This window comes from Manis pentadactyla, chromosome 1, assembly GCF_030020395.1.
Source record: "Manis pentadactyla isolate mManPen7 chromosome 1, mManPen7.hap1, whole genome shotgun sequence".
Taxonomy (NCBI): domain Eukaryota; kingdom Metazoa; phylum Chordata; class Mammalia; order Pholidota; family Manidae; genus Manis; species Manis pentadactyla.
This window is the reverse complement of record NC_080019.1, coordinates 206,012,727-206,029,017: the sequence shown is the minus strand read 5'-3', so window position 1 is coordinate 206,029,017 and position 16,291 is coordinate 206,012,727. Positions and strand designations below refer to the sequence as shown.

Below are 16,291 nucleotides of genomic sequence, written 5' to 3'. Positions count from 1 at the left end.
AATAGTCAGTCACTCTTGCCATTCCTTCCCAGGCAACAGGGAGCAAAGAGAAGTGGGTGACTGCTCTTTTTAAAGCCCATGGGTGGCCTCATGAATGTGGGAGCTGATATCCTGATAACCGCTGAACTCCTCTCCCCTGGGGAATGGCCCAGATTAGCCCTAGATTTGGTGGTAAACCCACTGAGCTGGAGAATGCTATGAGGAGAATGCGTCTTCCCCATTCTTGATGGTTCCTTCCACATGGAGGGCACCCTCTCCTAGCCTCTTTCTTCCTCTTTACTCACTCCTCCCAGGTGCTGGTGTGGGAGATAGGTGAGTAGAGGAAGTGATTTATCTGACTGGTAAATTTGGCAATTGGTCATGTGCTTCCTCAGCTTTACCCAGTTTTTTCCTCTTGGGAGTAAGTTGTCCTCAGGGAGCTGGGCTTCCTCTCTGCCCCCTTGCCCACTGGTTGTGTCTAGGGTAAGCAAGTCTGCCTAATCCTGAGGCTTAGTTCACAGATTTATTTAGTTCTTGCATTAAGCTACATTCTCCAAATTAGTCATTTGGACCCCTCCCAATTCATTTTTTATATACAAAAATAAAACCACTGGTCCAGGTGATGCTATGATGCCTCAGGCAGGGGCCTTTCAGATGAAAGACCTCAGCTAGAGGTCATCATCACCAATGTGTCTCTTCTCTTCTTCAGTACGGGCGTCTCTTTGTGGAAGCATTTCTGAAGCAGTGTATGCCTCTCCTAGACTTCAGTTTTAGAAAGCATCGGGTAAGAACTGACAGCAAAGAGCAAAGACATGCTCTCTGTATAGTTGTTTAGAAGATACAGCCATGGTGACTCCTAGGCTGAGCATGGGGGCAGTCCCCTGGCCCAGGTTCTGGGCCAAGTTATACGTAGGCACACTTGGTCTACTTCAGCTATCACCAGAAGATGCCCATATAGTACTGGCTGTTCCAAAGTAGGCTGATCTCCTCAGGCTCACTCTGGTGCAAATACACCTTCCAGCTTCTACTCCAGATCTGAGGGTTATTCTGTTTATTGGTGTGCCCTTTGCTTATTCCTCTGTTTACTTTTTTTCCCTAGGTCTACTCTCAGAAATAATAATCACAATCATCACATTTTAAAAAACACTTTTGTGTCATAAACTCTTTACTATTATAATGGATAGTCTTGGGAGGTTTTTTAGCCAACTGGGATCCAGGGCTGGAGTAGTGAAATCAGGATAGAAACACAGATAGTGATTTCCTATACATATTTAGCAAGTTGAACTTTGCAAAGTGCTCTCACAATATTTGGTTAGTCCCTCATAACCTGGGAAGAGAAAGGGGAAGACAGCTAGCCAGCACTACTCCTATTTGAAGGCCAAATTAACATGATTATTGAGATCTAGCTGGAACCTGCAGGGTGTATTCTCTTTGGAGCCCTTGGTTGCAAGAATATCTTGCCTCTAAAATGAAATGAGAGCATTTCATATGGCACTTACGATTTTTATTTTGGTTATAGGAAGATGTTCTGAGTTTATTAGAAACTTTCCAGTTGGACACGAGGCTGCTTCATCACCTGTGTGGGCATTCCAAGGTAAGAGGGAAAGCAGGTCATGTCACCAGCCCGCCTGTAGGCCTGGGAGATCCAGAGTGGTCAAAGCCTTAGTTGCTGACTGAGATTGGGTAGTCATTAGAGGGGAAGTTTCTGAATCTGAAATTTGACTCAAAGTCCACAGCCTTCCTCAAGAAGCTCTCTTCTGGTGAGAGATACAGAATGTTGGTGGGTGTGTTACTGCTTCCAAGTACTCTGGGTGGGAGGAATATTATGTAAGTGATGACTCTGCTGGAGACAAGAGGTGGTTCTGAAAGCAGCCGTCTTTAGAGCTGTTCAGCTGTACTACTTACGTGTCAAGGAACACATCTGTCTCTTGTGAGAACATTTTAGAATTCAAGGACATTTCCACTTGAAGCCTACAGTTGAACCGTTGTCACTTTTTGGCTCAGGGAACACAGAAGCATGGAGTTCTGCAGTCACTGGCAAACCAAATGATTCTCAGTCCAGTTCCTGTTGCTCACTTGCTCCCCTGGTTCTAACTTTAGAAGGTGCTGAACAGTGGAATTTTAGGGACTCTCTGAGCTAAACAGGGTCACTGTCTGTTGTTAATACCAGTCTATGTTCAGGAATGTTTTAGGCAAATTTGCTGATGATTGGTTAGTAAGAGGCCATGAAGAGGAGCCTAAAGGTGTTGGTGGTTTGTCTTCTAGGCTCTTCTAGTTTAAAGGATAGCTGTCACTCTTTGGAGTACTCTGCCCAACTACTGCCGTTTGATGGGACATGTCTCTGGCCTCAACTGGCAGGGCTTATGCTCTTATTCAGTGTTCAAAGTGTCAGGAATTCAAAAATGTATCTATAGGAATATGAAAGCATGATGATGAGTGAGCTCAAACCTAGATAAATTGGGTATATTTGTTTCCGTTCAGATTCACCAGGACATGAAACTCACCAAACATGTGCCTTTGCTGAAAAAGACCCTGGAGTTATTAGTTTGCAGAGTGAAAGCCATGCTCACCCTCAACAATTGCAGGGAGGCTTTCTGGCTGGGCAATCTTAAAAACCGGGACTTGCAGGTGAGTCTGGGGCCCTCCCAGTGATAATCCCGTTCTCACTCTTTGGGAGAGCAGTGGAAGTTACCTAAGGGAGGTCACCTAAACCTTGCTTTCTTGGTAAGGCTGCTTTTCTCTTAAGTCTATGGCTTTTTAGATTTTCAAGTTAGGGTGCATTTCTTGTGGACCCTGGTCATAGCTGCACTCCTCACTGCAGCCAACAAAGGTGCCAAACCATGCCACCGAGAGAGAGAAGAGCCAGATTAATGAAACCACTCCTCAGCCAGAAGGGGCGCCTTTAATCCTACTGAAGATAGAGTCATAATAACATTTTTGTATGTGGACAAATTCTTTTTTGTTGTTTAATTGTTTTAGGTTTTTTCTAAGCCAGTCTTGTCTTGTTCTGAAATTGTTCTCTGGCTAATCTTTTTTTTATTAAGGTATCATTGATATTCTCTGGCTAATTTTAACAAATGAACATTTGTAAGGTCTTTGATTTGTCTCACTGACTCCCTGAAATCTCATGGTGCTAATAGTACTGCTTTGAAGTTAGAGCATTTTTCAAATAGGGTTCAAGCCCTTCTTAGTCATATTTAAAATATCTGAGTTTTATAGTCTTATATAAGAAAAGAATAGCACCACAGAGAATTACCTTGCTTTCTTCACATTAACTTTAGTTTCTCTGAGAAAAGTGAAGCTCAGAGAGATTAAGTAGCTTACCTAAAGTCATTCATTAATAAGTGAGTGGAGCCAGGGTTTGGATACAAACTGCCCCAATACAAAAAGTTGTTCTTAGACCACCATAGTTTGCTGTCCTTTAGCCTCTGCTTGGCCATTCATGGTTGGTGCTCATATACCGTTAAGGTATTCGGGAAGTTTTAGAACCATATTCAGTGTTATTTGATAGAGTCACCAATACAATCTGGCCTGGTAAAGTTAAGTGTTCTAGAATACAAAGATGGACTTTTTGTAAAACTGCATATCATATCAGAGCCATGTGCTTCTCAGAAACCTTTGGTTGATCACTTCTCCAGAAGCTGGATTACAGGTTGGTGTCTATGTTTGACCATGTTTGAATAGCCAAGTATCTTCTTTTGTATTGCTTATAAACTAAGCCTCTCTACCCTTGAGACCCCAAATATGATCACTATAATCCACTTTTAGGGTGAAGAGATTATGTCCCAGAATTCTCAGAGGAGCACAGAAGATGAAAGTGAGGATGATACATCATCCCAGGTCTCCAAGGGCAGATCAACAGAGGTATCTGCATAAGGCATCAGAGTGTGGCCCTGATGATTGCATTTGTTAATTACACTGAGTTGGTGGACAGTACAGAACTTTCCCTGCTTACATTTATAACCAAGACTTCTATGCCCACCTCTATTCCCTCCAAAAAAGCTTCTGTGCTTATGTGAATTCTGCAGGAGCCAGGAAAAAACACACGCCATCTTATAATTAACACTCTTGATATCTCAGTTTATGGTATATATTACAGAGTTGAAAATTCTCTTCCATTATAGCCTATTTTCCCTGAATTCATATCTGAAACTATTTTGGAGGGGAGAAAAGAAGAGGCCAAAGTGTTCTCTGAGTGTTAAGAAGAATGAGTTAAAACATTTAAACATTTTTGAATATATAAAATATAAATGTAAATGCATTTGGTGAAAGTCAAAGCACAGACTCAAAAGCTGCCACCACTGAGGACTAAAATAAGAGTAGGGATCCTTATTCTTTTCGGGGCTACCAGTTACTCTCAGGACTTGAAAGAGAGCTGAAGAAAAATATATACCTTTATAAAATTTTTTTATAATTCAGGTGGACACTGAGAAGTTCAGATTTAAGAGTCCCTGGTGTGGAACCTCTCTATAATGCAATTTGAAGCTGATGCAGAAAGATCATTAAGTATGAAGAACTCATTACATGGTCCTCTGTGGCATTTGTATAGCGTACCTCTACCTTGTTCTCATAAAAAATTTTGAGACAGACAATATTCTATTAGTTTGTTACTTTATTTTAATCAAACCTACTAGATTAGAGTTGCAGAGCAGAGAGAATTTTATGTTGGATTCCTGTTGTGATATACTAGAATTTTTAATTTAACAAACATTCCATATTGACTTTCCACTGTGTTCTTTATCACATGCATACGGTAGAGCTGGAAAGCCATGACTAATTTTAAAATCAGGCACATTGGGTTCTGTTGCAGAATGGCATAAGTCAGTATCAAAATGAACTCCCTCTCTGGTCTTGGCTTAGAGGTCATGATGCAAGAGAATGGGGGAGCTTCTGATTTACTTTCAGAGGAAGGGTTTAAAACCTATCACTGATTTTAACAATGATGCAGTATATTTGTAAATCCTGTGGGAGCAGTATTTCAACTCATGGGGTCGTCCAAATGACCTAAAATATTTAATTATCCTTTGTCCCTTAGGATGGTGAAAAAGATGAAGCAAGTGATGGAGAAAAGGAGCAAGAAAGTGGTGAGAGTGATGACGACTCTGACTAGACCGGAGAGACTGATGCCCTCCTAACATTTTGTGTTCAGGGCTTGAAATCTGCTGTCCACCTAATTGGAAACATTATATTTTGTCCTTAAAGAGGAGACTTTATTGAATCAACTTAATTGTGAATTTCATAAGATTATCTAACATCATCAAAGGTCCTGGCTTGGAATTCCATTGTAGCATTATTTAACAGTTTAGTCATGATTCAGAACTTTGGAAGCTAGTTTTGAAACTGTCTTAGAATTTACCAGTTATTTCTACAAGTTTTCCAAATAAATTCTGTTTTAGCTTCTGCCTCAACTACTTCATTCCTCTTTACAGATTCCCTTCATTAGTCAAGGATTAGGTGGAATTGAATCAGGATTTGTGCAGAGAAATAATGGTGACTGCTGCCAATGCATCAGTTCTACCAAATAAAATGATGTTTCCTATTCTAAGAAGCATTTTTGAGATGAGAAGATTTTTATTATCTTTTTGGAGGAGTGACAAATTTGTCAATGCCCAAAGAAAGTCAAAAGGAATTTGGCTGCTTTTAAAAATAATTTTGTTGTCATGTAGATGTAAGACAAAGTGGGAAAAGGTGCCATCAAACTCATGTTGATTTTATATATATGTTTATTTTATTTTCACATTATTCTGAGTTATGCCTATGAAGTTGAATTACAATACTACAAAATTACTTGTAGTTTATTAAAAATAAAACAAGGAGCTCTCGGCAAGATGGCGGCATGAGTAGGGCAGCAGAAATCACCTCCCAAAACCATATATATTTTTGAAAATACAACAAATACAACTATTCCTAAAAGAGAGACCAGACGATACAGTACAACAGCCAGGCTACATCTACACCTGCGAGAACCCAGCGCCTCATGAAGGGGGTAAGATACAAGCCATGGCCTGGCAGGACCTGAGCATGCCTCTCACCCCAGCTCCCTGGTGGGAGGAGAGGAGTCGGAGCAGGGAGGGAGAGGGAGCAGTCAGGGAGAGGGAGCCCAGGACTGCTGAATACCCAGCCCTAGTCACCCGCACCAGGAGCACAGACACACAGTGTGTGGTGTGCTGGATACTAGGGAAATGGAACAGTAAAACCTGCGAGCGGGTCCCCACAGTCAGCGCCCCTGGGACAAAAGAAAAGCGAGTGCTTTTTGAAAGTCTTAAAGGGACAGGAGCCTCACAGCTGGATGGAAGCATCTTGGCACACTCAGCCCAGCAGCTGGGAATCCTGGGGAACTCCAGGCGCCCTAACCCCCTGGGCAGCAGCACAGCTCTGAGGCCCCTCACAGCGATAAACAGCCTCCCGCCCATCCCCCTCCAGCGCGGCCCCACCATAGCGGAGCAGCAGCCTGAGACTGGCCACGCCCACAGCAGCAGCGCAGAGCAGCCTCCATGGCTGCCCAGGCCAGACTTAGAGGTCCCGTCGGCGTGCAGCTGCCCAGCACAAGCCACTAGGGGTTGCCGTTCTCACAGGAGAAGAAGGCGACCGGCAAGCAGGAACAGACTTTGTCCACCCAGCTGACACACGTGCCAACTGCCCATGACTACCTGTATCACCATGAAAAGGTAAAAAATTTGATCCAGACCAAAATCACAGAGACAAACCCTGAGAAGGAGCCTGGGGATATAGACTTGACAAATCTTCCTGAAAAAGAATTCAAAATAAAGGTCATAACCATGCTGATGGAGCTGCAGAGAAAAATGCAAGAGCTAACAGATAAAGTTGGAAGGGAGAATAGAGAAATAAAACAATCTCTGGAAGGACTTAAAAGCAGAATGGACGAGGTGCAAGAGGCCATTAATGGAATAGAAATCAGAGAACAGGTACACAGAGAAGCTGACGCAGAGACAGATAAAAGGATCTCCAGGAATGAAAGAATATTAAGAGAACTGTGTGACCAATCCAAATGGAACAATATCCACATTATAGGGGTACCAGAAGAAGAGAGAGAAAAGGGGACAGAAAGTGTATTTGGAGAAATAATTGCTGAAAACTTCCCCAAACTGGGGGAGGAAATAGTTGCTCAAACCATGGAAGCACACAGAACTCCCAACAGAAGGGACCCAAGGCGAACAACACCAAGACACATAATAATTAAAATGGCAAAGATCAAGGACAAGGACAGAGTATTAAAGGCAGCCAGAGAGAGAAAAAAGGTCACCTACAAAGGAAATCCCATCAGGCTATCATCAGACTTCTCAACAGAAACCTTACAGGCCAGAAAAGAATGGCATGATATATTTAATGCAATGAAACAGAAGGGCCTTGAACCAAGAATACTGTATCCAGCATGATTATCATTTAAACATGAAGGAGGGATTAAAAAATTCCCAGACAAGCAACAGTTGAGGGAATTTGCCTCACACAAATCACCTCTGCAAGGTATTTTAGAGGGACTGCTGTAGATGGAAGCACTCATAAGGCTAAATAGATGTCACCAGAGAAAATAAAATCACAGCAAAGAAAGCAGACCAACTAAATACTAACTAAAGGCAAAAAATAAAATCAACTCTACACCCAAAAGCAACAGGATACACATTCTTCTCAAGTGCACATGGAACATTCTCCAGACTAGACCACATACTAGGCCACAAAAAGAGCCTCAGTAAATTCAAAAAGATTGAAATTCTACCAACCAACTTCTCAGATCACAAAGGGATAAAACTAGAAATAAATTGTACAAAGAAAGCAAAAAGACTCACAAACACATGGAGGGTTAACAACATGCTCCTAAATAATAAATGGATCAACAACCAAATTAAAATAGAGATCAAGCAATATAGAAATAAATGACAACAACAACACAAAGCCCCAACTTCTGTGGGATGCAGCGAAAGCAGTCTTAAGAGGAAAGTATATAGCAATCCAGGCATATTTAAAGAAGAAAGAACAATCCCAAATGAATAGTCTAATGTCACAATTATCAAAATTGGAAAAAGAAGAACAAATGAGGCCTAAAGTCAGCAGAAGGAGGGACATAATAAAGATGAGACAAGAAATACATAAAATTGAGAAGAATAAAACAATAGAAAAAAAATCAGTGAAACCAAGAGCTGGTTCTTTGAGTAAATAAACAAAATAGATAAGCCTCTAGCCAGACTATTAAGAGAAAAAGAGAATCAACACACATCAACAGAATCAGAAATGAGAAAGGAAAAATCATGACGGACCCCACAGAAATACAAAGAATTATTAGAGATTACTATGAAAACCTATATGCTAACAAGCTGGAAAATCTAGAAGAAATGGACAACTTCCTAGAAAAATACAATCTTCCAAGACTGACCAAGGAAGAAACAGAAAATCTAAACAGACCAATTACCAGCAACAAAATTGAAGCAGTAATCAAAAAACTACCCAAGAGCAAAACCCCCGGGCCAGATGGATTTACCTCAGAATTTTATCAAACATACAGAGAAGACATAATATCCATTCTCCTTAAAGTTTTCCAAAAAATAGAAGAGGAGGGAATACTCCCAAACTCATTCTATGAAGCCAGCATCACCCTAATACCAAAACCAGGCAAATACCCCACCAAAAAAGAAAACTACAGACCAATATCCCTGATGCACACAGATGCAAAAATACTGAACAAAATATTAGCAAGCTGAATTCAGAAATACATCAAGAGGATCATACACCATGACCAAGTGGGATTCATCTCAGGGATGCAAGAATGGTACAACATTCGAAAATCCATTAACATCATCCGCCACATCAACAAAAAGGACAGAAAGCACATGATCATCTCCATAGATGCTGAAAAAGCATTTGACAAAATTCAAATCCATTCAGGATAAAAACTCTCAACAAAATGGGTATAGAGGTCAAGTACCTCAACATATTAAAGGCCATATATGACAAACCCACAGCCAACATCTTACTGAACAGTGAGAAGCTGAAAGCTTTTCCTCTAAGATCGGGAACAAGACAGGGATGCCAACTCTCCCCACTGTTATTCAACATAGTACTGGAGGTCCTAGCCATGGCAATTAGACAAAACAAAGAAATACAAGGAATCCAGATCGGTAAAGAAGAAGTCAAACTCTCACTATTTGCAGATGACATGATATTGTACATACAAAACCCTCAAGACTCCACTCCAAAACTACCGGAACTAATACTGAAATTCAGCAAAGTTGCAGGATACAAAATCAATACACAGAAATCTGTGACTTTCCTGTACACTAACAACAAACTAACAGAAAGAGAAAACAGGAAAACAATTCCATTCACAATTGCATCAAAAAAGAATAAAATACCTAGGAATAAACCTAACCAAGGAAGTGAAAGACCTATTCCCTTAAAACTACAAGACACTCTTAAGAGAAATTAAGGAGGACACTAACAAATGGAAACTGACTCCATGCTCTTGGCTAGCAAGAATTAATATTTTCAAAATGGCCATCCTGCCTAAAGCAATCTACAGATTCAATGCAATCCCTATTAAACTATCAACAGCATTCTTCAACAAACTGGAACAAATAGTTCAAAAATTCATATGGAAACACCAAAGACCCCAAATAGCCAAAGCAATCCTGAGAAGGAAGAATAAAGTGGGGGGGATCTCGCTCCCCAACTTCAAGCTCTACAACAAAGCCACAGTAATCAAGATAATTTGGTACTGGCACAAGAATAGACCCACAGAGCAGTGGAACAGAATAGAGACTCCAGACATTAACCCAAACATATATGGTCAATTAATATATGATAAAGGAGCCATGGACATACAATGGGGAAATGACAGTCTCTTCAACAGTTGGCATTGGCAAAACTGGACAGCTACATATAAGAGAATGAAACTGGATCATTGTCTAACCCCATACACAAAAGTAAATTCGAAATGGATCAAAGACCTGAATGTAAGTCATGAAACCATAAAACTCTTAGAAAAAAACACAGGCAAAAATCTCTTGGACATAAACATGAGCGACTTCTTCATGAACATATCTCCTCAGGCAAGGGAAACAAAGGCAAAAATGAACAAGTAGGACTATATCAAACTGAACAGCTTCTGTACAGCAAAGGACAGCATCAGTAAAACAAAAAGGCACCCTACGGTATGGGAGAATATATTCATAAATGACAGATCCGATAAAGGCTTGACATCCAAAATATATAAAGAGCTCATGCACCTCAACAAACAAAAAGCAAATAATCCAATTAAAAAATGGGCAGAGGAGCTGAACAGACAGTTCTCCAAGGAAGAAGTTCAGATGGCCAACGGACATGAAAAGATGCTCCACATCGCTAGTCATTAGAGAAATGCAAATTAAAACCACAATGAGATATCACCTCACACCAGTAAGGATCACCACCGTCCAAAAGACAAACAACAACAAATGTTGGCGAGGCTGTGGAGAAAGGGGAACCCTCCTACACTGCTGGTGGGAATGTAAATTAGTTCAACCATTGTGGAAAGCAATATGGAGGTTCCTCAAAAAGCTCAAAATAGAAATATCATTTGACCCAGGAATTCCACTTCTAGGAATTTACCCTAAGAATTCAGCAGCCCAGTTTGAAAAAGACAGATGCATCCCTATGTTTATGGCAGCACTATTTACAATAGCCAAGAAATGGAAGCAACCTAAGTGTCCATCAATAGATGAATGGATAAAGAAGATGTGGTACATATACACAATGGAATATTATTCAGCCATAAGAAGAAAACAAATCCTACCATTTGCAACAACATGGATGGAGCTAGAGGGTATTATGCTCAGTGAAATAAGCCAGGCGGAGAAAGACAAATACCAAATGATTTGTCATATGTGGAGTATAAGAACAGAGAAAAAACTGAAGGAACAAAACAGCAGAATCACAGAACCCAAGAATGAACTAACAGTTACCAATGGAAAGGGGACTGGGGAGGATGGGTGGGAAGGGAGGGATAAGGAGGGGGAAAAAGAAAGGGAGTATTACGATTAGCAGTATAATGTGGGGGTAGGCACGGGGAGGGCTGTGCAACACAGAGAAAACAAGTAGTGACTCTACACCATCTTACTACACTGATGGACAGTGACTGAAATGGGGTTGTCGGGGGGACTTGGTGAAGGGGGGAGCCTGGTGAACATAATGTTCCTCATGTAATTGTAGATTAATGATACCAAAATAAAATAAATAAATAAATAAATAATGAAACAAAAGGTATACACTTCAGCTAAAATGGGGAGCTCTCATGTATTCTTCCAGAAAGGCCAGTTTCAGTGCTGCTAGCAAATTTTTTCTTGACAGGCTATAAATATTTAATATTTGCTATTACCATCCACTTGTGTACTCTCCAGTGGTATTAGGCTGTGGCTGGTTAGGTTTTTTGTTGTTTTGGTGGGAGAGGTCATTTGTGTTTTGCTTTTAAAATTAATCCTTGAGTCACATGTAGATTTTTGACCCTTTCATCTTCATATACATAGAAATCCAGTCTCCTTCCATGTTTCCCCAACTCATTGGGGTCTTAGATGTTTAAGTGAGTTCACACTAGGCTCATTGGTTTATATGGTTTGTTTAGTGGCTCTCTCATGTACATATCAATGCTAGTTTGATTGTCTTTTAAATGGTGATTTAACTTTACAAAGGAAAAGTTCTTCCTTGCTCAGTCACGGACCCTTTTTTGGAGGGGAAGGGAGGAAAGGGGATCCTGAATAGTCAGTGCTTGACAGAAAAGCAAGATGGCTGGGTTGATCTTGGACAAGTTTCTGTAAGCTTCAGGCACACAGCAAAGGGCATGGTAGGAGAAATGGGAATCAGATGGTGACCCTTTACTTGGAGTGCAGTAAGACAAAGGTGCACTTCTTGTATGTTGTATATAGCAGGAGGATTGAGCGCAACATCTGTTTGCACATGGTCACTGTCATCTGAATCTGAGGTTCCTTCAGTCCAGTGGGCCACTGGTGCTCCTGGCTGATGATTTTACGAAAGGCTGACTTGTCTGAAACTCTGAGGGTGCTAGTCCACTTTGGTGGCTGAGCTGTGATGACCTGCCAAACACTGAATCCACTCCACTGAGGTGGACAGGCTGGGGCTTCCTGACCAGCCCTTTCTTGTTCATGGTTCGGAGCTCTGATGTATGGCAAGGTAACTTGGGACTCACCCCAGGCTCCAGAAATGGTGTGTCTACAACTAGAGTGACCTCTTGAAAGCACAGCTGTACTTCAAGTTCAGAAGGAGTATGTGGGAAGCAGGGGGAAGCCCTGAAGGGGTGCTTGGAAGAAGGTGTAGGTGTTGTGTGCCACAGCCATTGGAAGCTCTCATCCAGTGGGGTCCATGGTGGCCAGAGCTGGTATACTCCATTGAGAGCCTTAAAGGAGAGGAATCAAAACATGGAGTTTCCCTAGCATGGTTTTGGTAAGGGCATAGCCATTCAAATTCACATTTGTCTCATTGACTTTAACTGACTCTGTAGCTCAACAGATTCAAATAGATGTTAGGGTACTAATAACTCTATAAAGGATGGTAGGAGATGGTAAGAAGTACTGAATCTGGTAACTGCTATGTGTACTAAAACTTTATTAAACCTCATCACAAGCCTCTGAAGGAAGATTTTGACCCATTTTACAGATAAGGAAATGGGTTTGTTCAAAATGGGAGCATCCCAGTTCACCCTTAGGACCTTTGCTGTGTTGATAAATAGTAAAGCCAGAACCCACAGCTCTGAGGTGGCAGAGGCTGCTGGCACTAAATGGTGAGAGCTTATTATTTGTGGTTAGACACTGAGGAATGCCACATGTTACCAAATATCTGTGACTAAGTTCCATGTGCTTTATAATGATAGTTCTCAAAAGTATGATCCCAGGACTAGCAGCTCTGCATCATCTGGGAACATGGTAGAAATGCAGGCTCTTGGGCCCTGCATCAGACCTACTGAATCAGAAAGGGCCCTGCAATCTGCATTTTAAACATCCTCCAGGGGGTTATGATGTACTTACAGTTTGAGAACTTAGTTTGTTTCCTTTTGGCAACTTCAACTTTCACCTGTTTTTGACACAAGGAAGCAACTCAGCACCCTGAGCTACTTATTTACCATCTCAAAGGAATTACACCAGGCTGGAAGGGAAAAGTTTCCAGAATTTTAAGAGATCTTTCTGGTTCCTCTTTCTGTGTTTGCTGTTTGTTGTTGATCTTATCTGTGGGAGGCCCAGGGGTTAACACCTTGATTCCCACTCACTTCTCCCCCAACTTTAAAGATAAAAGGAAGGGCTAGGAGGATATTGCTAATTCAAAATTTACCCAAGTAGAATGGATTTTTCCATCATTCCACTTTATAATTGCCACTATATAAAGGGTTTTACTGAATTCAGGAGGAGCTAACATCTTTTAAGCACTTAACCTCTTATGGTAAGGGGTATAGCAGATCCCTTTTTTTCTAGCCACATGTATTTCTCTGCCCCTTCTCTCTTCTCCCACAAATGGTAACAGCAGCAGATTTCATCCCTTCCCATCCAGTAATCGCCCAGATGCTGTGGAAAGGTGACACCTCCACCATAGTTTGTGAGACAATTCATTTTTTAAGAATTGTTGGTGATATTTCAAACCAGAATATCTGCCCCTGACAATGGTTAGTGTAAAGGAGGTTTCTTGGTTGCTTTCAACAGGTATGTTTCTGCTGATCTATGCAGACCCTTTCACATACATGTTCAAATATCTGGGCTGCCTTAGGATGAGAAGCTAACACCCAAGGGACAGTTTATCTGTTCCAAACAGCCTGTGCTTGTTTGATGTTTGATGCTTGATGTCATGACCCTAAGAGTATACATCTAAGATCAGGGCTGCTCCACTGGTATACCACCAAGGCCAGGAGGGTGAGGGGGTAGAGGGTGTTAACTCTTCTGAGCATATGACCAAGAATCCCAGGATCTATTTACCTTACTCACTTAGTAGGAGCATGTAAGGCCAGAAGTAAAAGGCTTTATCAAATGTCTGATCTAAGCATTAAGCATAACCAACATGGAGTGAGAGAGGGCTTCTGACCCCAGGTTTTTCCACCACTTTCAAACAATGTTTAAATAAAGATAGTTCACCCCTATTACCGCCAAGAAATCCACTCCAAGAGGGGGTTGAACCTAGGAAGACTATTCAAGCCGCTCTAATAGCTCCTAGACAGGGAAAAACACCTTGTACTCCTGGCCAAGAACCCTTTCCCTTCTTCATATCGCTCCTCCAGTTCAAAGGCACCGGGCCCTTCGATTTCCGCACCTGGGAGAAGGGAAGTCAGCGTTAAAGTGCAGCTGAGATCCTCTTGGACTGTGAACTGCGATCCCGAGGGGCTGGAGCTGCTGAGGAGTGCGGGAGGCTCCCCCTCCCAGCCGGTAGAAGGGGCTTAGATCCCTACTCGGGGGTGGGAGCCAGACGGCTCTGGCCAAGGCGGAGATGGCGGTGGGAGCCCAGGGCGGTACCACCATCTGGGCAGGGGCTCACCTGCTGAACTCCACTGGCCTCACGCTCCAGAGTGGCCGCTGCTGTTCCTGGCCGCATCTTTTTCTCCGCCGGGCGCCTGGCAACCGCCTTGTGACCCAGCACTGCGGACTGCGGGGGAGCGCGAGCCTTGCGGGGTCGGAGAAAGGGGGCGGTCAGGGCTCGAGGCGCCCCACAGGGATAAGTCCAGAGAAATATTCTTCACTCCAGAATAGCACCATGTCCCTAAACTGTTCAGAAATACAGGGGAGAAACTGAAACAGGTGTATTGGAAGTCAAGGGAGAGAAGAGCTGAGCCTGCCTTGTCCATGAAAGACAATCATAAAAAAAATTAAGGATAGATATGTGTATTTTGTTTTCTTCTTTCTGCATAAAAAGAAAATGTAAACTGATCATGAGTGCATGCTTTGTGAAGAGTCAGGCACTGTGCCTAGTGTTTTATTTATCCTTTCTCTCAATTCTCCCAACAATCTTAACCCATCCATGTTCTTACTCCTGTACTATGCATGAAGAAACCAAAGCTCAGAGGTGTGTAAGATCTACCTCTATGGTAGATATGTGACTTGAAACCGAGATGCCTACCTTTAAAGGAAAAGTAGATCTATCTAACTTCTCTGTGACGTGAACAAAATACTAACTTCAATAGCATCTCTTAGGAAGAACAAATACTAACTTCAGTAGCATTCTGTCTTGAATGGCAGAGAGCCTTCTAGATGTCTGTGGTTCGGTATTTAGGGTTGATGTTTATTATATGTTAGAAATCATTTATATGAATATGTAAGAGAGCTCAGATAGACCTCAACCTGTTTTCACATTGATACAATGAAAAGGTATTGGAGTTGAATCAGCTGGTGAAGGTCTATCACTTAGTTAGCTGTGTGACCTTGAACTTCAGTTTTTTTCATCTCTAAAATGAGAAAACTTTTCCGGACCTCCTTCCACAGGGTTTGTGATGGTCCAGTGAGGTTATAGCTGTAAAAGCAGCTTTATAGCTTGTAAGATTTACCTGAGTAAAGGACTGTTAGTAATGGTTTCTTCTCAGCTGCTGCTCTAAATAATCTGACTATTCAACAATTTTTAAAAATAAAAGGCATTTACTGCACAAGGCGATTATAAATAAATATTGGTTACATAATAGTGTCATAAATAGTATACCGTTGTTTGGCCATTTCCCAACTCTGGAGATTTAGTTTTCGTTTTTTGAAAAGACAGTGATACAAAAAGCACCTTTGAGCTTAAAGTGTATTTTTTCTTTTTTTACAATTATTTCTTAATCAAATGATTAGGTCAAAAAATTTGTTTTTTTTTTTTTACAGCTCTTGCTATCGATTTACAAATTTCCTTCTGAAGGGATTGTGCCAGTTTACAATGTGACCACCTATTTACGAGCCTACCAATTTCCCCTCAGCCTCTCCATCACTGGGTATGAACGTTTGTTCATTTGATAAATGCAAGGTGGGACATCATGTTTCGTTATTGAAAGGCGTTTAAAAAATGAGCTAAATTTAAAGCAGTTTGATCCGCTATAACCAATTTATAGCTGAAACAGACACGACCTTCGTTAGGAGTAGCTGAGAGAGATTGTGACACGAGGCCTACGCACACCCCTGACGACCGTAACTGCCAATAACTGGGTATGTTGGTGGGGGGCGGGTCAGGAGGAGGCTCTTAGCGCGTGCGCACTTCGTTCTTCCTGCCGGAGTTGAGGCGACTGTTTAACGGGCGTGGGAGAAGAGCGAAAACGCAGGCGAATACGTGACATTGCGCAGGCGCACCGCAATGCCCACGGCATGGTGGGTGC

The 16,291-nt window shown here is 41.8% G+C and overlaps 2 protein-coding genes across 5 annotated transcripts in view; one reads left to right on the top strand and one right to left on the bottom strand.

Annotated features, from left to right (window-relative positions):
* FANCD2 (FA complementation group D2) overlaps positions 1 to 5,387 on the top strand; it is a 71,982-nt gene extending 66,595 nt beyond the window's left edge. For 3 of the 4 annotated variants that reach the window (XM_036923474.2, XM_057506731.1, XM_036923473.2), the window contains exons 40-44: positions 689 to 763; positions 1,499 to 1,573; positions 2,461 to 2,607; positions 3,748 to 3,843; positions 5,015 to 5,387. In XM_036923474.2, the coding sequence (XP_036779369.2) occupies positions 689 to 763; positions 1,499 to 1,573; positions 2,461 to 2,607; positions 3,748 to 3,843; positions 5,015 to 5,089 (468 nt within the window). In that variant the 3' untranslated portion in view covers positions 5,090 to 5,387. Of the gene's footprint in view, positions 1 to 688; positions 764 to 1,498; positions 1,574 to 2,460; positions 2,608 to 3,591; positions 3,632 to 3,747; positions 3,844 to 5,014 lie in introns of those variants that run through there. The other variant, XM_057506740.1, reaches the window with a different exon arrangement.
* A 6,404-nt stretch (positions 5,388 to 11,791) lies between these two features.
* FANCD2OS (FANCD2 opposite strand) lies at positions 11,792 to 16,282 on the bottom strand. Its single transcript, XM_036923510.2, is given in 4 exon segments — positions 11,792 to 12,055; positions 12,058 to 12,376; positions 14,494 to 14,651; positions 16,174 to 16,282. Coding segments are annotated over 4 exon segments (804 nt in total). The 3' UTR covers positions 11,792 to 11,837.
* Positions 16,283 to 16,291: the final 9 nt, after the last annotated feature.